The sequence below is a fragment of the Colossoma macropomum genome, unplaced genomic scaffold (assembly GCF_904425465.1).
Source record: "Colossoma macropomum unplaced genomic scaffold, Colossoma_macropomum, whole genome shotgun sequence".
In the NCBI taxonomy this organism is placed as follows: domain Eukaryota; kingdom Metazoa; phylum Chordata; class Actinopteri; order Characiformes; family Serrasalmidae; genus Colossoma; species Colossoma macropomum.
This window is the reverse complement of record NW_023494801.1, coordinates 2,659,994-2,686,904: the sequence shown is the minus strand read 5'-3', so window position 1 is coordinate 2,686,904 and position 26,911 is coordinate 2,659,994. Positions and strand designations below refer to the sequence as shown.

Below are 26,911 nucleotides of genomic sequence, written 5' to 3'. Positions count from 1 at the left end.
AAAGCCGCACCGTAAAGGCTAAAAATGTTATGCCGATTTGAATAGGACCACCCTGTCGAAATAAAGGAATTCTCCATAGTTTATTGGTTGTCCAGGACCACACAGGACAGCGTCTGGGTCCGGACTTGGACCACAGTCCGCCTATTAGTGACCTCTGCTCTAGTGTATTTCAGTCTGACAGAGTGACTGTGTGGATCATATGGACATTATAGAGCTTTTTAAATGAAACAGTAAAAGCCATATCGCCCCCTACACTTCCTGTAGTGTATACAGTCTGTCAGAATGACTGTGTGGATCATATGAACATTATAGAGGCTTTTTAAATGAAACAGTAGAAGCCATATCGCCCCCTACACTTCCTGTAGTGTATTACAGTCTGTCAGAGTGACTGTGTGGATCATATGAACATTATAAAGCTTTTTAAATGAAACAGTAGAAGCCATATCGCCCCCTACGCTTCCTGTAGTGTATTACAGTCTGTCAGAGTGACTGTGTGGATCATATGAACATTATAGAGCTTTTTAAATGAAACAGTAGAAGCCATATCGCCCCCTACACTTCCTGTAGTGTACTACAGTCTGTCAGAGTGACTGTGTGGATCATATGAACATTATAGAGCGTTTCCAGTATTAAGTAATCAATAGATCAATAGATAGAACTTTTTTTTCCACAACCATGATGACTAATCGACCATGTGGCATGATTTAAAAATGGGTTTCATAGTTTTAATGAAATGGTTGGTCATAATATTCACAGATCTCCTGCTTTTACTATCACAATTCCATCAATGTGACTATTGTCAATATAGCAATAATCTTGTGAAGACCTCAAATCAAAACAGAGCACCTTTTAATACACTATAAGCAGTCTTCAGATCTACGTTCTATGTTCCAGTCTGAGTATTTAGGTTAAGCAAAAGCCAAGATGTCTTTGTTTTGTTTTTTCTTCTCCATGTTTTAATCTTAATTGAAATTAAGGATGTAAACATGATGTAAACAAGATATTAGTTGCACTTATCACTGTGTTTCTTCTACAGTGGCTTTCCGGAAGTGTGTTCTGCTGTTCCAGCTCTAATAACAGTCAATTAAAACAGAAAGACTCATATTTTTTGTTTTATTTTGTTACAAATACAGACTGAATGGGGAAAGTGGCCTCAATGCAAGGAAAGATGGAGGAATATAAGATCTACTGCTCGTACTAACAGAGAAAGGCAAAAATCCTAGAAAAATCTTAATTAGAATTATTAATTCTTAATTAAAACCTTTCTTTACAATCCTTCCACAAGACTTATGTTAGTAAGCAGCAGAAAAAAGAAACCGTAAAAGTGTACCTGCTAGATCAGCACTGCACCTGCGTTTTTCGTTCTTTCACAGCTGATCTGAGTGATGAAGGAAAACAGCTGACTAATTGAAGCAGGTGCACAAGACTGGAATTCACAAACCAAAAATTCAAATAAAACACACAAAAAGGTACCTCCACCATGTGAGTGGACTGTCAAAACACTGGACTGTCCTGTTCAAAAGTCAAAAAAACACCTTTCATGGAGTTCAAAACATGATTAAAAACCAAAGAGAAAATGAGGCTCCTAACAACCACCTGGAAGAGCTGGTCGACCCCAAAACTGCCTCCCATCAGATAAACAGCACTTAAAGCTTTCATCTCTGAGAGAGAGGAGAAAATCAAGCTGCTTCAGATCTGAAAACATCCACAGGTGTTTCTGTCCATCCTTCCACTGTGAGAAGACGACTCAGCGCTGTGGGTCTGAAAGGATGTGTAGCTGATCAAGAAGAACCTCACTGAGAAAAGGAGACGGACACATCAAACAAAGAAGCTGAACGATGGACTGACCACCCCAGAGTCCAGACCTCAACACCACTGAATGTGTTTGATTACTTCAGAAAATGATCAACCAGCTTCTAAGACTGAACTTTGGAGGTGTGTCTGCAGATTCTTTGAGGAACTGAAAGTGAGTCTCCTGAATAGAATGGAAGGTGAAGAATGGAGACATAGAAACTGTATTTAATTGAATCTAATTACATATTGGAATATATTGCACAACACATTTCAAAACGAGACACATCTTCATGCTAGTAGCACCTTGAAGTGCTTGGGAAGCGAATCAGTGGACGCCCTCGCTGATATAAACTTAAAGCTCTACATCAAAGACGTCCCAACATGAAACGATACACCGCGTCTCAGGGGAACCAAGCCTGCCTTATTCAAACGCCTTACTCCGACTTATAAGACTACAGCCAGGCTACGCTGTGCTAAGAGGTTCTCCTCAAGCCGGGTGACTCTGCTGTGCTCCAAGAAGAGCCTTTGAACATTCTGCATTTACATTTCAATGCCGGTCTTTGAAGAGCCAAAACTACACAGTCCTCTCAGAATAATTCCTTTCATTATTCTTTCTGCATCGGACGTTGGATCTCCTTAATTTTCTAGCAGAGCCTGCAGAACCGTGCTGCTATGTGTTAGTCTACACACTTTAAAAAAGACGGTTCTTCAAGGGTTCTTTAGTAAAAAAAAGGTTTTATATAGAACCATTAACACTCAAAGAACCCTTTGCATGATTAAAGGCTTCTTTGCATCATAAAAGGGTTCTTTAGACTGATGGAGAGTGTGCTGTAGATGGTTCTACCTTTTTGAAAGACCAAAAATGGTTCTTCTACTGTTATGATGTCAAGTTTGTAATCATACAAGAACCCTTTTTGGTGCCATATAGAACACTTTTTCAAAAGGCCCCATACAGAATCATCTACAGCACACTCTCCATCAATCCACAGAACCCTTTCACAGTGCAAAGAACCTTTTAATTATGCAAATGGGTCTTTTTAGTGTTCATGGTTCTACATAGAACCTTTTTCTTTACTAAGGACCCCATTTTTAAGAGTGTACATTCTTAAAAAAGTTGGATCTTCAAGGGTTCTTTAGTAACGGGAATGGTTCTATTTCACGTTTAAATGGTTCTTTGCATGGTGAAAAGGTGGAAGAGGTTACAGTGTCAAGCCTGTATGCAGTAGAAAAGCCCTTTTTGGTGCTCTATAGAACCATTTGATGGAGAATGACAATTAAATTGATGGAGAATGTGTTGTAAATGGCTTCTGTCTATCTTTGACAGATGGCAGACCTAACGGCTTGACTGCTGGACTCTATCAGCCGCAGGAAAGTGCGAGCATTCAAAGGAGAATTCCACCGACTTTCAAAATTCTCTGCGCAGCCCAGTCTATGCAATGTAAACAAAGTTATGCAGAGTGGTTTGATGTGAAATGGTGCATTTTAGAGAAACAGTCACATTTCCTCACAGTGGAGATGGGAACCAGGGGCTGTAACCTCTACAGTGCAATTATAGCCATTTTATTTGTTCTCCAATATGACCAGTGAACCTACATGATGCTTTTGAATTATCATATATACTCCTATTGATGGTGAAAAAGTGATAAATATTAAAAAAAAAATTTTTTTTGGAGGACTATTTTACCTTGCATGTATCACTCCACCATTAATACATTTTAAAACACAATTTCAGCCAAAACTTTATTGTAAAACTATCATAAAACTATGTCTCAGGGATCAGGCAGCGTTTTCACTACCCTTTGCATGTAATAACTTCCAGTGAGGTGAATTTTACAGGCCCTAAATTCTTCAGACGCCTGGTTCCTATCACGACCACAGTGAACTGTTCTGACTCACTGAGTTTCTCTAGAAACGACGCATTTCACGCCAAACCACTAAGTGACTTTGTTTACATCTTAGCGATTGGATTATGCAGAAAATTTCAAAAATGGGTGGAATGTCCCTTTTAACAACCACCAGTTGTTTACCAAGTCTTAGACGTGTTATTGCCCAACACTCAGCGCCGATGACCCTTCACCTAGCAGACTGTACTGTGGTTCCTCTGGCAGGAGTCAAGGGATATCAGGACACTGTGAAAGCGCACATGGTGTTACGCGACCACGGTTTCATACTGTTTGTCTAAATTATTTTTGGGACATACGACTCCGGATATTACAACTACGGAGTTATGTAACTAACCCTGACCTCAGGATTTGGTCACCTGCAACAGAATCCTGCACCACGGAGCCAAAATGTTGGATTTGAAGCTGATGTTGTTTTAAAAAATATTAATTAATTAACTTAAAAAAGGAAAAAGAAGAGAAAGAGATGGCAGATTTAGAATAAAAGCAACATAATGTAATTACTGACACCTCAAAACACTGTTCCAAATCTTACATCATGCCAAAAAGGGCATCATTTCATTTAATTATCATTATTATACTGATGCTTACAATACTGGCATCGCAGAAGGCTGCAATGTGCAAATGAGCCAATTGCTTGTTGTTTACTGTGTGCTGTGAGCATCCTGACCAATCACAGCTCCGAGCTTGATGGTAAATAAGACATTCAAACTGATGATTTAAAAGAAAAAAATCGTATTAAAAGCGAATAATTGGATTTTTTGTGTCTACAAGAATCTAGTCAGTGTATTATACTGTTTATATTTGTATAAATTCATTTTTAAACTGGAGGATCACTTTTCCCAGCCAGGAAAGGTCAGCAGGTGCAACTACACATTTATAGAGAATTACATTTTAATTTTATTTTATAAAGTTATACTTTCAACTTATTCATGTACTTAGACACCTGTATAAACCTAATGTTTATTTTTTTTTCAAATATAACAGCACAAGTTCCAGCACAGGTTTTCTGGGGTCCCACCAGCTGACTTGGTGAACTGAACCAGCCCAACCACGACTGAAGGACCATCTCTTCAGTATTTGTGAAAGGGCTGCTGACCTCTGCGCTGCGCCATGAAGGACACTTGGGGTCTTCTTTATGGCGCAGTATGCTGCCCACTCCTTCTTAAAAGCATGTCAGAATAAAAGTCCTTTGCTGTTAGGTGTAGACCTGGGCGATGGGGCGTTGCAATGAGATATCGTTGATGATGGACAAGTATTCCAGTGGTTATGTGTAAAAGGCCACAGTCACCATTTTGGGAAAAGAACTGAGAGAGAATTAGAGAGGACTAATTTATCGTTACACAGCTTGTAAATATGTTGGGAAATATGGGCTTCATGCGTAACGTGCAGGTACGTGCCCCAATAGTCAATAGAGAGAAAGAAAGAGAATGACAGAGAGAGAGATGGGGGGGGGCGTGAAAGAGAGAAAGACAATGAGAGAGAGAGAGAGAGAGAGAAACAGAATGAGAGAGAGAGAGCGAGAGAGAGTGAGAGACAAAAGAAAGACATTAGGGGAGAGAGAGACTGAGAGAGAGAATGAGTGAGAGAGACAAGAGAAAGACATTAAAGGAAGAGAGAATATGAGAGAGAGAGAGAATGAGAGAGACAAGAGAAAGACAGTAGGGGAGAGAGAGACAGAGAGAGAATGAGTGAGAAAGAGAATGAGAGAGAGAGAGAAAAAAGAGAGACAGAGAAAGAGAATGAGAGAAAAAAGAATGAGAGACAGAATGAGACAGAGTGAGAGACAAGATAAAGACATAGGGGAGAGAGACAGAGAGAGAGTGAGTGAGAAAGAGAATGAGAGAGAGAGAGAAAAAAGAGAGACAGAGAAAGAGAATGAGAGAAAAAAGAATGAGAGACAGAATGAGAGAGAGAGACAAGAGAAAGACATTAAAGGAAGAGAGAATATGAGAGAGAGAGAATGAGAGAGACAAGAGAAAGACATTAAAGGGTGAGAGAGAATGAGTGAGAAAGAGAATGAGAGAGAGAGAAAAAAGAGAGACAGAGAAAGAGAATGAGAGAAAGAGAATGAGAAAAAAGAATGAGAGACAGAATGAGAGAGAGTGAGAGACAAGATAAAGACATTAGGGGAGAGAGAGACAGAGAGAGAGTGAGTGAGAAAGAGAATGAGAGAGAGAGAGAAAGAGAAAGACATTAAAGGAAGAGAGAATATGAGAGAGAGAGAGAATGAGAGAGACAAGAGAAAGACATTAGGGGAGAGAGAATGAGTGAGAAAGAGAATGAGCGAGAGAGAGAGAAAAGAGAGAGAGAGAAAGAGAATGAAAGAAAAAAAGAATGAGAGACAGAATGAGAGAGAGAGAGAGACGAGAAAGACATTAAAGGAAGAGAGAATATGAGAGAGAGAGAATGAGAGAGACAAGAGAAAGACAATAAAGGGTGAGAGAGAATGAGTGAGAAAGAGAATGAGAGAGAAAAAAGAGAGACAGAGAAAGAGAATGAGAAAAAAGAATGAGAGACAGAATGAGAGAGAGTGAGAGACAAGATAAAGACATTAAAGGGAGAGAGAATATGAGAGAGAGAATGAGAGACACAAGAGAAAGACATTAGGGGAGAGAGAGACAGAGAGAGAATGAGTGAGAAAGAGAATGAGAGAGAGAGAGAGAAAAGAGAGACAGAGAAAGAGAATGAGAGAAAAAAAGAATGAGAGACAGAATGAGAGAGAGACAAGAGAAAGACATTAAAGGGAGAGAGAGACTGAGAGAGACTGAGTGAGAAAGAGAATGAGATAGAATGAGAGAGAGAGAGAGAGAGAGAGAGAGAGAGAGAGAGAGAGTGTTTTCCAGTGCACTGAATACTTCTAACCCTCCCAGTTTTGCCACATGCTGAGACTTTAAAGCTTTAATACATAAAATCATGCCAAACTATTTTATCTATTTATTTATTTCCAACTACCTTTTTAATAGTCTACTAAATCTGCATATACTGATCGCACCACCTGACATTTTTAGATTACGGGAGGCATAAGTGCCTAAAATTAATTTTATTTTGATGCTCTAAAGATATACTCACATAAAGAAGGTGTTGTAGAATAGTGTGATATACGTCATAGATTTATTAAACTATGTACTTGGGCACAAAAAATGCACATAATATAATTTACCCAAAAGTAAATTATTCTGGACAAACTAACGCAGGCCAGTCTCTGCCCACGTCACATTACCGGTTCTTCAGTGTGTTTTAATATATCACAATATGCAGCAATATAGCTGAAATAGAAGTACTGTATCCATGTTCCAAGCATAAACATTAGAACATGTCTGCCTGGCTTGGAAACAGTGTGGGCTATAGGTTCTGTGTCAGTCAGGAACAAGAAAAAGCGAAGAAGAGGCCCCGTTTTGTGGTAAGTAAACAAAGTGGGTGTAATGCGACCCCTCGGCAGAGGAGAGCCAAAGAATTCAACCTAAATTTCACTACTCTGGCTCAGCTTGCTGGTCACACACTCAATGCCTTCAGAGAAGACAAGAAAACAACCCAAAGCCTTTCCCACCAGTTCATACAGAACAGCCAGCGACGTTACAGAACATCTGGGAAATATTACAGGAAAGTATGCACAGATCTCTACAGCACATACAAAACTAACACCATGCAGCCTCTCACTGAGACTCACAGTACAAAAAAACGTAACTGACCAGGCATAACATTCTGACCACCTCCTTGTTTCTATGCTCATTGTCCATTTTATCAGCTCCACTTACTATAGAGGTGCACTTTGTAGTTCTACAGTTACAGACTGTAGTCCATCTGTTTCTCTGATACTTTGTTAGCCCCCTTTTACCCTGTTCTTCAGTGGTCAGGACCCTCATGGACTTTTTAAACACTGTGTCCACTCACTGTCCACTCTATTAGACACTCCTACCTTGTCCATCCACCTTGTAGATGTGAAGTCAGAGACGATAGCTCATCTGCTGCTGCACAGTTTGTGTTGGTCATCCTCTAGTCCTTCATCAGTGGTCACAGGACTCTGTAGGCTGGATTTTTTTGGTTGGTGGACTATTCTCGGTCCAGCAGTGACACTGAGGCATGCCCCGATGGGTTGATATCACAGTGTAAGGATTCTGATCGTTTAATCTGGTGTTTTGACTGATTCCAGTTACATCTGATCGTTTTCTAATGGCCTCTAATGGCAACCATCAAGCCAATTCCCATTAGGAAGCAAAACCATCAGGTTTTATTCCTAACGGCCCTGCAAACACAGCTACGTTGTGACAACGTCCTGTTTTGGTGCCCACAGCGTCGTCTGCCTGTTGCTTTTCTACATTCTCACAATGTTGAGATGTAATTCCTCAGAAAGTTGTGACAACATTGTCTGACAACTTTATAGGAGGTTGTGACGTTGACGAAACAGCAAAAGTATCCTGTACTAAGTTTACTGTATGATGTCACAACCTCCTAGAATCCTTAATGAGTTCTATTTTAATCAATATCTCAGTTTTTGATAAGCGGTTTTCATCGACTCCAGCATGGCTTTCATGAGTTTCAGTAGCCTTTTTGTTTTTTCTGCGAATAAACCTGACATGTTTTATCGTCGTGGTAGATTTTATTTTGTTTCCATATTTAATTCCCTTATTTTCAGTATGACAACGTTCAGTGTAACTCTTGTTGCCCAGCAGTTTGTGTTTCGTTGTTTTTCCTCATAAAACGGACAAAAACACTGTGGTGGCAGAGCGAACGCTGACGTCATCAATAGGCTGGCGCTGCATGTCAGGCTGAGAGTGCATGTCTGCAGCCAGACCCTTCTAGATTTTAACACAGCTGGTCAGCTAGGACTAAAAAACTGAACCAGAAACCATCACATGTTCACACATTCATTAAAAACCACAGCCTAACAAAAGCAGAAGAGAACGGACAAAGACAGCACTAATCTTTTAAGACTTAATTATCCTAAAATTAGGTTTAGATGTAAAGATCTTGGCCACTTGTGGGTGATCTTAAGCCCTTACTCCCTTTTTCTGAGCAGTGTTCTTCTCAGAAGCTGCCCAATACTAAAAAAACAGACACAACATTAAAGGATCTCTATTCAGAAATCAATAATGAGAGCAGTCGGATGGCTCTGAGTGAAGCTCTACTAACAGCTCAGCTCAGCTTTCCACCTCAAAGACGACTAACACTTATTCACGTCCAGCTGAGGGCTTAACGCTGTACGCATTATTAAGATCGACGCTGGGTGTTTCTGTTAAACATATTGTGGAAAAATCTAGTCTAAGAATGAACGTTCTTGCAGAAATATGATCAAATATTAGGCACATATACATTCTGTGCATAAAAGCAATACATGTGATAATGTGCAAAAGTCAGGACCCCCCACAAATGACTTATTTTCCAGTCAAAATGGCCATTAAGTACAGATTATTTATTTTTCAGGAGGTATTTCAGAGGAGATTATACATAAAATAATCCACCTGCATGAGAAAGGAGACCATCCAAAGAAAATAAGTGAAAAAAGAGGAGTTTTTACATGAGCAACTGGAGACTTTCAAGGTAACAGCATCAAAATATCAGCCGTTAAACTACTTAGTATCGAACATGTGGCATCGTGTAGGGAACTACATCATCTACTGGAACTGTTACTGTAGTCAAGTGTACTGATCAGGCTACACAGTTTAAAAAACTAAGTCATTATTATGAGATACTAAACCATAATTATGAGATGCTAAGTCACTATTATGAGATACTAAGTCATTATTATGAGATACTAAGTCATTATTATGAGATACTAAGTCTATTATGAGATACTAAGTCATTATTATGAGATACTAAGTCATTATTATGAGATGCTAAGTCATTATTATGAGACACTAAGTCATAATTATGAGATCTTAAGTCATTATTGTGAGATGTTAAGTCATTATTATGGGATACTAAGCCATTATGAGATACTAAGCCATTATGAGATACTAAGTCATTATTATGAGATGCTAAGTCATTATTATGAGATGCTAAGTCATTATTATGAGCCATAACTAAGCCATAACTACAATATACTAAGTCATAATTACGAGATACAGTCACTATTATGAGATACAAAGTCACTATTATGAGATACAAAGTCACTATTATGAGATACAAAGCCAATTACAAGATAGTATCTCATATGTATGATGTAGTAAGTCACTATAAGATACTAACACACAATTACGAGATACTAAGACACAATTATGAGATACTAAGTCATAATTATGAGATGTTAAGTCATTATAATGAGATACTAAGTCATTATAATGAGATACTAAGCCATTATGAGATACTAAGCCATTATTATGAGATGCTGAATCATAATGAGATGTTACGTCATTATTATGAGATGCTAAGTCATTATTATGAGATAGTAAGTCATAATTATGAGATGCTAAGTCATTATTATGAGATACAAAGTCATTATTATGAGATACAAAGTCACTATTATGATTTACAAAGCCACAATTACAAGATAGTATCTCATATTTATGACGCAGTAAGTCTCTATAAGATACTAAGACACAGTTATGAGCTACTAAGTCACAATTATGAGAAAGTAAGTCAATTATAAAATAATAAGTCATAATTAGGAGATACTAAGTCTCCAAGTCATAATTATGAGAAAGTAAGTCATGATCATGAGACACTAAGCCATAAGATACTAAGTCATTATTATGAGATATTAAGTCTAGGTCATAATTATGAGCTACTAAGTCATAATTACGAGAAACTCTCCTTATTATGACTTAATAAATGGTTATGTTTGTCTCCACTGGCGGAAATGGGCTTCCACAGAAAACAGGTCTGTGCTCCGTGCATCAGACCGAGCGCTCTGACCGCTCCCTCTGCTTAAACCGAAACCGAGGCATTATTTTTATGACAAAAAATGTTTAATCCACTTAAAAACTGCGGTCCAAACTACACTGGTGACCATTTTAAATGCTTGGAAAGAAAAATCTGAAGACAGTTGTGCAGAATTATCAGTGCTAGCTCGTTAACCTACCTGCTCTGAGGTAAAAACAATCAGTCCAGCACAATAAACACAGCAAACAAACAAATCCCCGGTTTTCTCTTTCTTTTTCTCGTCGTTCACCTCCTCTGACGTTACTCTGACATAAAACACACTTCAAAATTGAAAAACATACGCTTATCTAGTTTTGTGAGCCAAGAAAAGTCAACCACCGTTTGAGTTTCCCTCCGTTTCTGTCACGAAATAAACTTCGTGTTCGAATTTTTCCGTTCCACCTTAAATGATGCAGCAGTTACGTTCTGTTGCCTCAGGCGCCAGTATGTAACTGCTGCACCTTTTAAGGTGGAACGGGAAAATTCGAACAAGAAGTTTATTTCATACGAATCTGAAGTCAGCTTCTTGTTGGAATTTTCCCGTTCCACCTTAAAAAGGTGCAGCAGTTACATTCTGGCGCCTGAGGCAACAGAACGTAACTGCTGCACCATTTAAGGTGGAACGGAAAAAAATCGAAGGAAGTTTATTTCATACCAATCTGAAATCAGCTTCTTTTTCGAATTTTCCCGTTCCACCTTAAAAGGTGCAGCAGTTACATTCTGGCGCCTGAGGCAACAGAACGTATCTGCTGCACCATTTAAGGTGGAACGGGATAATTGGAAAAAGAAGCTGACTTCAGGTTCGTATGAACTTCACCACATTAATTTACAAGCCTTTATAGCCGTGAAGCATCACTTACCTCGGCGTAACTTTGCTCGGAGAGACGAGTTGAACTCCTAACGTGTCAAAAACACGTCTTTGCTGTACGTTTTTCTGAAAAAGAAAGTCGTTGTGAAGAAGTAAAAGCACCTCTAGCGACCCTCTTCGACAGAACGCCTCCAAAACACACACAGAGCTGCTTCAGTCAGTCCTCTCAGCTCGGAGCCTCGCTCGCGGTGACGTCACGAAACGACCGTTACCTTAAATATTCGAATATTAGCGTAACAGTTAGCTATCTCCTTCGAAGGGGAACTCCACCCATTTATCAAAATTTCCTCCCTAATGCAATTGTTAAGACGTAAACAAAGTCGTTGAGAGTGGTTTGGTGTTTAATACTCAGCTCTAAAGAAAATTACCGAGTCAGAACTGTTCACAGTGGTGGTGGTAGGAACCAGACGTCTGAAAAATGTAATGCTGAAAAGAAAAACACAGAAACCTTTAACTGGTTCTGTTGGTTCCTGATAGTTTTGTAATGTGCTTTGGCCTTTTTAAAGGCTCTAAAGGCTTAGCAGGTGACTAATGGCTGATTCTGAATGCATTTGATGGTTTTCTAATGGGATCTAAAGGTGTTCTACAGGAAAGCCAAGTCCAGATTGATGGAGAATGTGCTGTGGATGATTCTATATAGAACCCTTTTCAGAAATGTTCTATATAGAACCATATAAAACACACTCTCCATCAATCTGAAAAACCCTTTAACGATGCAAAGAACCCTTCAATCACGCGAAGGGTGCTTTCAGTGTTCATGGTTTTACATGGAACCATTTTCTTTATTAAAGAACGCTTGAAGAACAGTGTGCAGGGTGTTAAATGTAGCCCCCAGTAAAACATTTTGCTTCTGAATTTACCACTATTTTACCACTATCACCATTACGTTATTATGGTGGCTGCCACTTGCTCCAGTTTGCAGAAGGGGCTCTAGAGGTATGGTATGTAAAACTAGTTTTTTTTTAGTTGGGGATGTGTTGCATGCATGTTATTGTGTCAGAGTCTAGGTTTAATCGTACGTTAAGGATCTACCATAGAGTGGTACCTTTCCTGCTAATCGGTCTGTCTTTTGTGTGCCTTTTCTGCTGGTGTCAATCCAGAGCACTCCTCGTTGCAGAATCAGGGCCTCTCCCATGCTTCCTTGTTTGCAAAAAGGTGCTACAATGATGTCAGAAGTGGGATAGTGCAAGGAGTGGAATGGCACCGCGAAGGCATACAGTGAAGAAGGCCGAGCTTGGTGAAAGATGGTGACGGCAGGACGGGAGTAACTTAACGGTGAAAGCGCCGCGGCAGTCAACACATCACTTGGCTGCAGCTTCCTCTTGATGCCCGTTCAATAAAACAGCACTTGCCCGGATGTGCAGTGTCTCCCGCGACTTATTCTATGCTGATGCCACAATATAAACAGGTGTAGGTTCATTGGTGGTCTTGGATAGTAAAATAAACCCCTAGTGGTTAGGATTCGGCGCTCTCACTCCCAGGTTCAATTCCTGGTCAGGGAACAATGTTTGGAGGCAATTGAGGGCTGAAGGTTAGGGAACCAGCCTTGTGACCAGAAGGTCACTGGTTTGATCCCCTGAGCTGACAGTACGTGACTGAAGTGCCCTTGAGCAAGGCACCCAACCCCCAACTGCTCCCTGGGCGCTGTGGATAGGGCTGCCCCCTGCACAGGCAAGCATGCTCACTGCCCCCTAGTGTGTGTATTCACTAGTGTGTATGTGGTGTTTCACTGCACGGAGGTGAAATTTCCCCATTTTGGGACTAATAAAGATCACTTAAACGAGTTTGTTTATATCTCAACCACTGGATTATGCAGTTATTTTGAAAATTTGGGGGAAATTCCCTTTAAAGGGCCCATACAGGTCATTTTCTTGGGACATTCTGGCCTAAAATGAGCATTTAATATGTTCTTTCTCACAATGTGCGAAATACCATAGTGCAGTACTGCATCCCTCAGCCTCATCGATTTGACAGAACTCACAATTTTAACTCCCTTTTTCTGTTTTTGTTCTTTAGTGTTCTCTCACTACGACACTCGGTGTGCATTACACAAATACCTCAAACTCCCTCACCGATTGAGGTGCTAATAAGGACAGACGTACAATTTAGCTTTCTTCTGCATTAGCCAGGTATCAGAAATAGCCTGTCTATATGCGTAGCGCTCCAAAGCACTTTATTTATTTTTTGAAAAGCTACTCCCATTTTCTCCCATCAGACGCATCATCAGAAGGTCTTTAAATCAGAATATCTCACTCTCAGTCCAAAACACCCAAAACAGCCATTATTAATTATTATATGACCATTTTCCAGCCTCTCTTTATGCATTGGAATTGAATAGGCTGTTTTAATAACTGTGCCTTTAGTAATTACATATGTAAATAAACTACGTTATTGTATTGTGGCTCATTTAATATTCGCGGTCATATAGCTGGTTTCAGTGACATCACAAAAACAATGAATTCCACATATGGACTGAACACTCTTAAAACAGATGTTTGTTCTATATAGAATCATGAACACTCAAAGAATCCTTTTCATGATTAAAGGCTTCTTTGTGTCTTCAAAAGGTTCTTCAGATTGATGGAGAATGCACTGTAGATGGTTCTATATAGAAGATTTTTGAAAAAGGTTCTTTATAGCACTGAAGAGTTCTTCTATTGTTATGATATCCACCTTGTTACAATGGAAGAAACCCTTTTTGGTGCTAGACAGAACCATATACAACACATTCTCCATCTGAAGAACCATTTTGCCATGCAAAGAACCATTTAATCATGAAAAAGTTTCTTTGAGTACTCATGGTTCTCTATAGAACCAATTTTCTTTAGTAATAACCCCTAAAGAAACATCTTTTAAAGAATATATGGTACTTTTTATGTTTACATACTGCATCAAATTCCCATGATTCTCTTTAATTTGCGATACTGCTATGCAGACATTACTATGTTAGTATGTTCATGAATTAATATGGTAAAATATTTAATAAACAAGGTCACTTGGGAGTCCAAAAGTCTCTTTTCCACTGTTAATTTTGATCAGTCATTGACAGAATATTTGTAATTTATGCTTATTACTGATGTGGGGTATTTAATGTGAGGACTGAAATGTATGTTCTCCAGTATAAGGAACCCAAGAAGTTCTCTCCAGTGTGGGACAGAGGCTCCATTTGGGACCCAGTGTTAAATAGAAACAGATTTATTACAGAAAACCATGAAGACTTTTAAAAACGTAAGACATTAAAACTGTTATATCAGTAGTAATATCAATATACACGTCATATTTAGGTCCACAGGTGGCCAAACATCTCACTGTTCAGCGTGTAAAAGTCAGTATGTTGAATTAAGCTGAATAACAAACATGCAGCATAGAAAATAATAATCCGAGTGAATTTCTTCGATAGCTTTATTTCCTCTTTTCTTTCTCGCCTAGAAGTCATCTCAAAATAATGTGTGTACTATCTGTGAGAGACTGCATGGACGGATGAAGCAAAAGGATGTAAACAAACGGATGGATTGAAAGAGGTGCAGATCAGAGTTGTGCTGTAACTGCTGCTGTAAATACAGTGAGGAAAATCTACCTGACCGAGATCTGCGTGGGTTGAAAAGCAGGAGAGGAAAAAGAAAGTAAAAACCCTTTTCCATACAATCTCAAAGGCCAGTTGGGGGCACCATTGCACAAGTCCTCATAAGATTGTGTTTATAACAGACAGGACCGGTTTCGCAGGCCCAGATTAAACCTAGTCCCACCACTGGTGAATTTAACTCAACTATGTATTAACATCGCAATTAGAATTGAATCCAAGACGAGGTTCAATCCAAGCCTGAGAAACCAGAGTCCACGATCGTCCGAAGATTGAAAACTATATGAAAAAACAGCATTCTTTCTTTTTTCGATTGCTTTTTTCAGCCGTCGCCTCACTCAGGAATGGGAGAACTCAGATAAACACGGATGCACTCTTAAATGAACACGAGAAAAAAAGTTAAATTATTCAAGGAGTTGCAATGCACGTGTCTTTACAGAGTAGCACACATCAAAACACATGAAATGGTGGTCCTTTAAAAGCCTGTGCACTGTTCAGAGGGACCCTTCATATCGGCTCAGAACGTAAGTGGCATGCTTCCCTTTTCAGAACGGGGGGGGGGCTTAAGATCTGAAATCGAACGTCAGTAGCGATATACAGTACATACAGTGGTTACACCTTAATTTAACAGAGTTGACATTAGAAAGCATTATAAGTATTGAGTGTTATAAACCTATTCCTCAGATAGCTTATCTGAAATGTATATATATCAAAGAAGTCCTGCTCTGTGCCAGGGGTGGGTAGGCAGGGGGGGGTGCCTTCTCCTGAGGGATCCTGTATGGAAGCCCATCCCACCAGCTGGAGGATGATGCTCTGATTTTTTTCCTGCTTCTCTGTTTCTGTGTATGTCCAAAAATTTGATTTAGTATCTGAAAATAATGACTTATTCTCTCAAAATATTGACTCACTACGTTGAAATAATTTCTTCTCAATAATATTGACATTTTCTCAAACTGTTGACTTCTGTTGTAAAAATTATTTTTCTCAAAATACCGAATTTGGTCAGAAAATTTACTACGACAAAACAGAGACTTAGTATCCCATAAAAATGATTTATCCCCCAAAAAATTGAAAATTTAATAACTTATTCTTTTAACAACAATTTTATTATGACATCTCAAAATCATGAGGTTTAAAAGCCGTTACCATGAGACCATAAGTCATTATTTTGAGAAAACTAAATATTTTGACATATTAAAATCAATATTATAAGAAAAATGTAATTAAACAATTAATAAAAAAAAATTACATTTTCTTAAAATATTGACAAAAATGTTTCTCAAAATATTGATTTATTTTGTCAAAATATTTACTATGTCAGTGATTTAGTATCTCATAAAAATGATTTATCCCAAAATAATTGTTTCCTTGAAATTTAATAACATATATGACGTAGGATCAAAATCTTGAGAAAATAAGCCATTACCACAAGACCACAAGCCAAATTAGATATTTTGACATATTAAAATCGACAATAATATTAATTAGGTGCTAAGTCAATATATTGACACACAGCTGCCAGAAACCAAGAAGAAGAGGATAAACATTTTTAGAAACATTCCTCTCTTCTATCTGCTGGGAACGGGCTTCCATGATCACGACTTTGGGCACGGGGGTCAATTATTAAAAAATCTCACTCTCTGACATTCCCGACATTTTTAAACCCACTCACCACAGCCAGCACGTCCCTGTCCTCTCAAACACGTCACTAGGGGTCTCTCCAAGCAACAACACTCATCTCTCACACTGCAAGGTTACATGCAATGTAGGAGCGTCTTCTTACAGCGAGTTTATTTTTGGGTAAATCTCTGACCCAACACCCTACATTTTCGCCTTACACCATATCTAGCCTACCAATTACATTCATCTTTTTCCATATAAAAACAAAGTACACTGCATGGCATCTGCGGATATGACTGACTGCAGACATACGACGAGTTTTTGCATTACTACGATTTCGGCGAGGTGGGCATTTTCCTTTACTACGAACGCTTTTCCCTCTACACCACTACATTCACTGCATTTGCACATATCCTCCTAAAACCACTTAAAACTCTGCATAAATGAAAAATAAAAGAAATAAAGAAAAGGCTTTGTGTCGAAGTGGTGATAAATAGACAAAACACCGTCTGACACATGCACGCAAGTGACTCCATACTAAAGGAACGCACCTGGAAGTACTGCTACCTCCCCCTTAGTCCCCTTATGAAGAATAGGCACACATAAAAATCTATTTATATTAAAAATATGGGCGAACCATAGAACGTTTTCTACATAGCAGCGGAATTACAGGCATGAAGTGGACTGGAAGGTTCATATCAAGAGGGTAGTCTACTAAAGACGATGCATATATTAATCAGAGTATATATTATGTACAGATATAATACACGGCTTGGGGAAGCTGCAGGAGCTTTCGTGTAAAATCACCACCGCTGGGGCTGGTAAGACTGAAAACCGCTCTCCTTCATCTGGTGCGTGGAAAGAAAACAAAAAGCAAGAGGAGAATGTTAACAATTTATAGGATGTGTGTGTAAAAATGCTGCTGTGAAAGCTGCTTTGTTGTACGGATGAAAAAGGCCCACCTGCAGGGCAGCTCTCACATGGTTCTGCTGTACTCGATGCCGCTCTTGGACGAGATGCCTGACCAAGGCAGAAAGCTTCGCAGAAGACTCTGTGCTTGGCGGTAGATCCTCTGTGGAATGGAGCATGGGCTTAGGCTGGCCAGGGCGGACCCTATATGATGAATATAATCAGTGGAGAGAAAGTTAAGGACAACATTTGTTTACGTTTCATAAACACCTTGACCTGCTGGGCTGACAAAACGGAGGAAACTGCACCGCTCTGATTAATTCATTGCATCCAAAATATCACAATCATATTACAGACTCTCAGAATGACTGTGTGGATCATATGAACATTATAGAGCTTTTTAAATGAAACAGCAGAAGCCATATCGCCCCCTACACTTCCTGTAGTGTATTACAGTCTGTCAGAATGACTGTGTGGATCATATGAACATTATAGAGCTTTTTAAATGAAACAGTAGAAGCCATATCGCCCCCTACGCTTCCTGTAGTGTATTACAGTCTGTCAGAGTGACTGTGTGGATCATATGAACATTATAGAGGCTTTTTAAATGAAACAATAGATGTAACAAAAGGGCTGCAACTACCAAATATTTTACATTTCAAATATTCTATTGAAAGTTATCTCAAATATTATATTTGATTAGAAAATATTTGATTAGGAAAAGAAAAGCTCATTTACTCACTTTGTTAATTGAAAAAAGTATATTATCATAATTATCATTATTGCTAATTTTCTTTTTTGTATATATTGTATACACCAATCAGGCATAACATTATGACCACCTCCTTGTTTTTATGCTCATTGTCCATTTTAGGTGCACTTTGTAGTTCTACAGTTACAGACTGTAGTCCATCTGTTTCTCTGCATACTTTGTTAGCCCCCTTTTACCCTGTTCTTCATTGGTCAGGACCCCCATGGACCCTCACAGAGCAGGTACTATTTGGGGGGTGGGTCATTCTCAGCACTGCAGTAACACTGATGTAGTGGTGGTGTGTTAGTGTGTGTTGTGCTGGTACGAGTGGATCAGACACAGCAGTGCTGCTGGAGTTTTTAAACACTGTGTCCACTCACTGTCCACTCTATTAGACACTCCTACCTTGTCAGTCCACCTTGTAGATGTAAAGTCAGAGACGATAGCTCATCTGCTGCTGCACAGTTTGTGTTGGTCATCCTCTAGTCCTTCATCAGTGGTCACAGGACGCTGTTGGCTGGATATTTTGGGTTGGTGGACTATTCTCAGTCCAGCAGTGACACTGAGGTGTTTAAAAACTCCAGCAGCACTGCTGTGTCTGATCCACTCACACCAGCGCAACACTAACACACCACCACCACGTCAGTGTTGCTGCAATGCTGAGAATGATCCACCACCCAAATAGTACCTGCTCTGTGAGGGTCCATGGGGGTCCTGACCACTGAAGAACAGGGTAAAAGGGGGCTAACAAAGTATGCAGAGAAACAGATGGACTACAGTCTGTAACTGTAGAACTACAAAGTGCACCTATATAGTAAGTGGAGCTGATAAAATGGACAATGAGTGTAGAAACAAGGAGGTGGTCATCATGTTATGCCTGATCAGTGTAAATTGTTACTTAGATCGCAGTTTAAGAGATGGATGCACAGACACGCAAGAAAAGGATATAAGATCGTCCAGGGAGGATGCCCGCCGTTGATGTAAAGGACATATGTGAACCCATCCTTGAGCACTCCTCGGATTGAGTAATAATAGGGCAAATAGTGATGTTGCTTAAAGTCTCTGTTCTCGTAGAAGTGAATGGCGGTGAGATTGGTGGTGAGCACATGGAGATAGATGGCCTTGCAGTGGTCCTGGGCTGTGGTGGAGATGTGGTCCTTTAGACTGTCCAGCAACAGAGACCCTGCAGAATGGACAGAGGTTAAAGAAACGCTTCATCTAAACATGGTACCACTGGTAATGATGAATAGATGTTAGCATTACACATATGCGATCAGACTAAACGGTCCCTAAAAACCTTCACTGTTCAGTCGACCAGGCATTTTTGGGTGTTATCTTATATACAGAGGTAAACTCAATGGTTATAACGCCACAAGTGGTCCTCAATTATTTATGTCTTACCTATTCCATGTTTTCGAAACTCCTTTACCACTCCTAAGCTCAAGATGTAGGCAACCTGAGTGTCAACAGGAAAGCTGGAGGCCAGAATGTCCCCATCCTAAAAGCAAATACCACCAATTAGTACAACAGTCACAGTCAGCAACAGTGGAAACATGTACTACAGTCTAACGAGTTAACCTTTCAGACTGTTTGCAGAAATACAGGACGTTGAGTTCAGCCAAAGAAGAAAAGGACCATCCAGACTGTTACCAGCCTAAAGTTTAAAGCCATGATCTGTCATGGTTTGGGGGGTATTAGTGGATAACCTGCACATCTGTGAAGGCTCCATTAATACAGGAAGATATTCACACATTTTGGAGCAACATATGCTGCCTTCTAGATGACGTCTTTTTCCAGGGACGACCAAGCTTATTTCAAAATGGCCCACCAAGCCACACGAGGTACAGCAGCATGGCTGTGTAATCAGAGACTACAGGGCTCCCATTGAAAATGTGTGGCACATTAAGAAGCACAAAAACAACAACAAAGGCCCCATACGGTTGCCCAGCTAAAGACTCGTATAACGGAAGAAGGGCAAAAACTTCTAGTTCACACAGCAGGTAAACGTGGCCCAAATCTGATCTTCTCACCAAATCCGATTTTTTCTTTGGCTGTTCAGATTATCTTTTAAATGTGATCTGTATGCGACATCAGTCTGAACAGATCAGCTCCTAAACTGACCCACATGCACAAAACAACAGAGCTTCACGGCTCATCCAGAGGTAAACAATCATGACTATGAACGAACGCCAGTCGCTCCCGGAGTATCAGCTTCATCTTCACCAGCGTCACAGGAGCCATTATGAAGCTTCACTGACTGACAGCTGGGCTCATCACCCAGAATGTGTTCGAGCCGTAAAAAGGGCGCGGTCACTTCTTTGGTTTGCGTCCTCGGATTCTTTAAACTTTGCTTTCAGACTTTTATCTGTTCTTTGACGCTGCAGCCTCGTTCTCCTACGGCTGCGTTCGGTGCACTTTCGAAATTCGGTCATTTCTTTCTAAATCTGGTTTGAATAAGTCTCTTCTGTTTTTTTTTGTTTTTTTTAATACAGAAACATCACCCCAAATGTTTATAGTCACATTGCTGTATATGAGATATGTATCGGATTTCAGTACCACATATGAAAGCGTCTCAAATCGGAATTAAAAATGTCAGATTCAGTGTGTTTTTATTTGTTCACACTGCCAGACAGACACACACCTGTGTCACATATGAAGAAAAAGATCAGATCTGGGCCACTTTTACCTGCTGTGTGAACACAGCCAAAGTCTTCAGTCCCCAAATGATTAAGCGTTGTTAAAAGGAAAGGTGATGTAACACAGTTGTAAACATGCACCCAAGTTCAGAAGGTAAAGTATTAAATATAATCTTTTCGCACATTTAAATTTTAATACAGGGCAAACGGAATTGACTTGATCACTGTGTTCTGTTTTTAGGACACAATATACTGTCAGAACTTTTCCGGAACTGAGGTCTGTAAATCCTGTGCATAACCACTGTAGGAGAACGGCCGAGCGCATGGCTGCATAATGTCAGCACAAAAAGTTAAACTATCACTTAGAGCTTGGATCGTCTGTGACGGAAGGTAAACCCCTTGCTGCACGCAGAAAGTCAGTCAAGGGCACATGGAGTTTGCAGTCTAATTAATCATACTCTATAAAAAGGCTCCTGACAGGCCAGAGTGCTCCATTTAAAACACTTTTATGTCTTGCACTTGCATAAGATGCACTGTAAAAACCACACGGAATGAAATATGCACTCATCACTAATGCAAAATCCTCAAACAAAAAAACAAAAGCTGTTTATGAAACTGTGGCAACTTTGCAGACTGGCTGAATATTTAATATCTAAATGCAAGATAAACTAAAGTTATGTTCACATTACAAGCCTCAATGCTCAAATCTGTTTTTTTGCTCAAATCCGATCTCTCAGACACGATGGTTCACACTCATTTAGGTAAGTGATTCAAATCTGTCAATGTGAACGAACCGGCGTCCTGAAATGACCCTCATGATCACATCCTACTCAGTAATGTCACGTGAGTGAATCACATGCATCATCAGCACAAACTAACGAGCAGAACGAGCTTCGCTGAGAAGATAATTAACTCTGATCAGCTCTCAGCTTCATTATTAGAGCGAGACGAAGGAGAAAAAGGTGAGATGAGCTGCTTTTCCACCGTTTACAGGCTTTAACTTCTGTTTGGCGCTGTTGCCATGGTAACGCTGAATGATGGCGCATGCACAGTGGGGAAAAAAGCCCATGAATTCTGATCTGAGCGTCATATTAAGGTCGCACAGCCACAAATCAGATACATATCCGATCTAGAACCACATATGAAAGTGGCTCAGGTTGGATATGAAAAGATCAGATTTGTGTGTCCACACAGCCCTGAAAACATCAGATCTGAGTCACATTAGGATTTGCGCCACTTCAACCTGGTAATGTGGACGTAGCCTAAGTACTAAAGGATCCCTAGCTGGTGGGGTGGAGTCCTGTTGCAGCACAAGTGACCATTATACAGCAAAGCAAGCACTAGTGTGGATGAATTTAATGTCATAATGTTGGGACGCCCACCCAGGGCCAATAACTTATCCACATGGGGTGTTCAAGTAGAGACAAAAGCTTTCTAACCTCTTTGTGTACTTTTGTTCTGCCCTTTATTTCAGCCACGATCATCCCCACGATGCCGCCTTTGAAGGTAGCAGCCAGGGAGAAGAACTTCTTGTTCGACGTGATGTCATGGTACCACGAGTCCGGATACCTGAGGGGCGCAAGAGAGGATTGTGCTCAACCAGCAAAGAGACGTGATGCTTTCTTAGAGCAACAAACGCTGTTATGCTAGTAAAATGATATTTAAAGGGAAATTCTACCAAGTTTTCAAAACATACACATAATTAAATGGTTAAGATGTAAACAGAGTCGTTCAGAGTGGTTTGGTGTGAAACGCTCCATTCTAGAGTCAGAATTGTTCACAGTGGTGGTGATAGGAACCAGACGTCCACCTCTAAAAGCTCCCTCACAGAAAGTTACTACATGAAATGGTTATGAATTCACCGCCTGATGTCTGAGACATGGCAGAGAGGTACATGCAGGGCGTTATAAGGCAAAACAGCTCCCAGAAACTGGTCGTTTTGGATAGTAAATAAAATGGTCATATATGTGTTGTAGTCATGCCGACCCCTGGTTCCTATCACCACCACTGTAAAGAAACCTGAGTCCCTACAATTAACCATTTCACACCAAACCACTCTGAATGACTTTATTTACATCTCAAGAATTTAATTACATTATTTAAGTTTTTTAAAACGGGAATGGAGCAGAATTCCCCTTTAAATCCTACTTACCTAAAAGCCACAAACAGATAGCAAGCGGAACAGATCACACATGAAAGTTATTTATAAGAAATATTGGAAGAGAGAAGCAACAAATGTCACCAAATTCAATCTAACAGACACTAAATGAAAAAAAAACGGTTCAGTTATGTTGTATAGACATGATGACTGAATACTCACTCAATGGGGAACCAATCTCCACACAGCACTTTAACGCTGTCTATGTCATCTTGGCACAGGAGACGGAGCTTGATTTCGCTGAGCGCAGTGGGGGGCACCACGTCGGTCATTCACACCTGAAACAAGCAAACATATTTGCCCACGTTTACTTTCAACTCATATGCTGTCAAAGTTGGGTTAGAGTCATTACATTTCAGATTTAAGTACAGGGTTAGGTTCCTCCAAATGCAACATGTGGACATCAGCATATTTGAAAGTGCAGTTAATTAAACAAAAACCTTTTAAAATTTAGTTTTCTTTTGTCTGCAAACAAGAAAAGTGTTTTCTGATCTGATCGAGCACTTCCTATAGCTTTCCTATGTAGATAAACAGGCTGATCTGATGGTTTTCTGTGAAATGATTCACTGCGGAGAAACCTAACAGCTCAGATTTCTTTAAAGTGGTGGTGATAGGAACCAGGCGTCACCATGTTTACAACACAAATATAGACATTCGGTTTACTATCCAAAACCACCTGAGAACCTATATGTGCTTTCCGAGACGATGATGATAAAATACTGATAAATCTGTGAAAAAATAAGTTTTCTTTGGGGACTATTTTGCCTTACATCATCCTGCATGTACCCACTCCACCATGACTGGATTAAAATAAGTGGATTAAAACACACTTTAAGCCAAAACTTTATCACAACTATCATAAAGAGTGTCTCAGACATCAGGCAATGTATTCATAACCGTTTCCTGCAGTAACTTTCCGTGAGGGAACTTTTAGAGGTGGACGTCTGGTTCCCATCACCACCACTGTGAGTTTCTAAGTTTCTGTGCAAACTGACCCACTTCACATCAAACCGCTCTAAATGACTCTGTTTACATCTTAATTATGCAGAAATTCTGAAAAAAATGGTGGAATTCCCCTTTAAGTAGCCAGCTACTGAACTGACACTGAGCTCCACACCTACCAACGTTAGCACAACAGCTAACTCGCTTATCTGAGTTTCATGCAAATTGACACGTTGGCATTTCAAGTGTCTGTCATTTTAGGACAAAGAATTAACTAGTTAAACACTTAAAGCTGTTTCTTTTCAAGCAACTTTACTCAAAACATACATTTCAATCGAGCTTTCTCGGCTCACAGCTAGCTAAACAAGCTACCGGCCAGCTACACAGCTAACAACAGATACCTGACAAAATATAGACGGTTTTAAAGCGAATAAATGTACAACAATTATTATTCTGTCCTCTCTTTATGGGACAAATCCACCAAAACAACCGTTATACCTGCCACTAAACTTAAAACACACAAATAGTCTGCTTAGCTACGCGCTACACTGCTAACTAGCTCGTTTGTTTCCTATTCGCAAGCGTCTTGTTCGAATTTCGCCGTTCCACCTTAAATGGTGCATGAGTTACATTCTAGAGCGTCAGGCGCCAGAACGTAACAGCTGCGCTATTTAAGGTGGAACGGGGAAATTCGAACACGAAGCTGGCTTCAACTTAACGCTAAGCTAAGCTGACCTTAGGTCGCGAATAATTCGATAGACGTGCCTTATTTCAGCGCTCGAACAGGCAGAAAGGCGGGCGAGGTTTTGTCTTTCTTTCCGCGGAGGGTGTTCAGAGCAGCGGTATCATGGCGGTGAGGAATGAGTCTGTGTCCCGGACGGAGGTGAGACATTCGGCTGGGGGCTGTGCGGGCTCTCCGCGGCGCATTAGCTCCGGTTAGCTTCGGTCTTTAGCTCCACCGCTGCTGCTAACGCCCCACTGCTACTGTATGACAACAACTACGGCAACCTCACTGTGTACATTACTCAGATACAGCCTTCTGTGACTCTTTAACCTTTCCAGCGGTGCTGATATCGATTCTGTGGAGCCCCTGTGGCGAAATGGTGATTATTATTAATAAGGCGTGGCCACGAATATATATTTAGAGGCCACGAGTTGGTGGTTCCAAAACGCACTTCGTCATATTCTTCATAACTTTAATATTTCAAAAGGTGGGGGTCGTATGAGAGCTGTAACTGTCTTCTTTCCAGTCAAATAGATGGGTGATGTAATTTTAAACCCTTATAATAAAAGAACTGAACACGCAATTTTTTTCCTACTGAAAGTCGACCCATTTTCCTCAAATCTGGGCTATAAACTATAAACAGACGGCGTCTCTTCAGTGATCTGCTCTGTAAAAATTATTTTTATAAAATAATACAAAGAGCGTCTAAGATTTTTGGCTTTCAGCAGTAAATTGTAAGCATACAGCAATATGTGTATGATCATGACACACGTTCTGTTAATTTGAGGGGAACTTTTACAAAAAAAAATAAAACAAAAAATTACATTTATTTCATGCAGTTACTGAATAATTTGCCTTACGATTTGGTCATGTAGATCCAGATGGAAAAACCAAACCATGAAGAATTAGAGGTTACGTTTCTCTTAAACTGTGGCCTCAATATAGTAAATTGTGGCCTCAATATAGCAAATAGTGGCTGGAATATTATGATTTGTGGCCTCAATGTACTAATTTGTGGCAACACGTTGTTAAAAATTAATCTCAACGTCACATTAGGGGCTCTGTGCGATTCTGAGGTGAAGGTTCTAATTTGTAAAAACATATTTTTTTTTCCTACAGAGTTCAAGTTGGTTTGGCTCAGAAAAATTCCACTTTTATTTACAACCAAAATATTGCAAAGTAGCATCCAACTGAAAAAAGACCATTAGGACCATTAGGATTAAAACCTGATGCTTTTGGGAATTAGCTGTTAGAGACCACTAGTTTCTGTAAAACATCTTCAGATCCTGTTAGAAAACCATCAAATGCTGGAATCAGTCACAGGTCAACTGTTAAACCATTAGCATCCTTTAGACTGTGATATGAACCCATCACAAAAAGCCCAAACACATTGCAAAACCACCTAGTGGAAAACTGTGATCTTATAAAACTGCAGATGTTTTGCAAATAATACAAAAAGCGGATTATTATTGCTCACAGAAGCCTGTATACAGTGGCGCCCATGAAGACGATCAAAGAAGAGGATTTGTAGTGCATCATTCTGTAGTTGGAGGCTTTTCTCTTATTTTATAGCAGCAGTTCTCGTAAACACCATTCATTTTTTCCCATTGAGAAAAGCAGCTTGGACATCAAGTTTCTAATATGGGTATAAGACGGCAGCTACAGAATGACAACACAGCTTCTGTCACTGCCTGATAACCAGTGGTGGACAGTAACGAAGTAAATGTAATTCGTTACTGTACTTAAGTAGTTTTTCAGTGTATCTGTACTGAAGTTTTTCCATTTTGGGCGACTTTTTACTTTCACTCCGCTACATTTCAAAGTCAAATATCTCACTTTTTACTCCACTACATTATGAGAAATCTGTCGTTCCTTTTGGTTTATGTGTGTATAAAAACATAACATGTCAAAACGAAAGAAGCGCAAAGCAAAAACACCAATCAGGGCACAGCGGTCACTTTGTTTTGAGCTTGTTTTGACCTGTTGGTCATACCGACCCAGTGCAGCACACGGTTCAACATCAGTGCAGCAGCGTAAAACTTTGGGAGAGTCTATTCAACATAAATGATGAACTAATCTAACTTTGTGTAAAAAGACCACAATATAGAAATATGTACTCATATGCAGTTGAGACTGACGTGTCTTTTTCTGAATTTATACAAACACT

The 26,911-nt window shown here is 39.8% G+C and overlaps 2 protein-coding genes across 3 annotated transcripts in view; both read right to left on the bottom strand.

Moving 5' to 3' along the window:
• The window catches only part of carhsp1 (calcium regulated heat stable protein 1), a 48,342-nt gene extending 36,734 nt beyond the window's left edge, over positions 1-11,608 (bottom strand). Inside the window, exon 1 of one of the 2 annotated variants that reach the window (XM_036589383.1) lies at positions 11,417-11,608. The gene's annotated coding sequence lies outside the window, so the exon portion shown is untranslated. Of the gene's footprint in view, positions 1-10,716; positions 10,967-11,416 lie in introns of those variants that run through there. The other variant, XM_036589384.1, reaches the window with a different exon arrangement.
• Positions 11,609-14,603: 2,995 nt separating this feature from the next.
• On the bottom strand, positions 14,604-25,059 carry nat15 (N-acetyltransferase 15 (GCN5-related, putative)). The gene is made up of 7 exons (XM_036590001.1): positions 24,786-25,059; positions 23,241-23,356; positions 22,360-22,489; positions 19,686-19,782; positions 19,233-19,467; positions 17,587-17,757; positions 14,604-17,472 (listed from the first exon to the last, which is right to left on the bottom strand). Exons 2-6 carry the CDS (start codon positions 23,348-23,350, stop codon positions 17,601-17,603), a joined length of 729 nt encoding a protein of 242 aa, XP_036445894.1. The 5' UTR covers positions 23,351-23,356; positions 24,786-25,059; the 3' UTR covers positions 14,604-17,472; positions 17,587-17,600.
• Between the last annotated feature and the right edge of the window lie 1,852 nt (positions 25,060-26,911).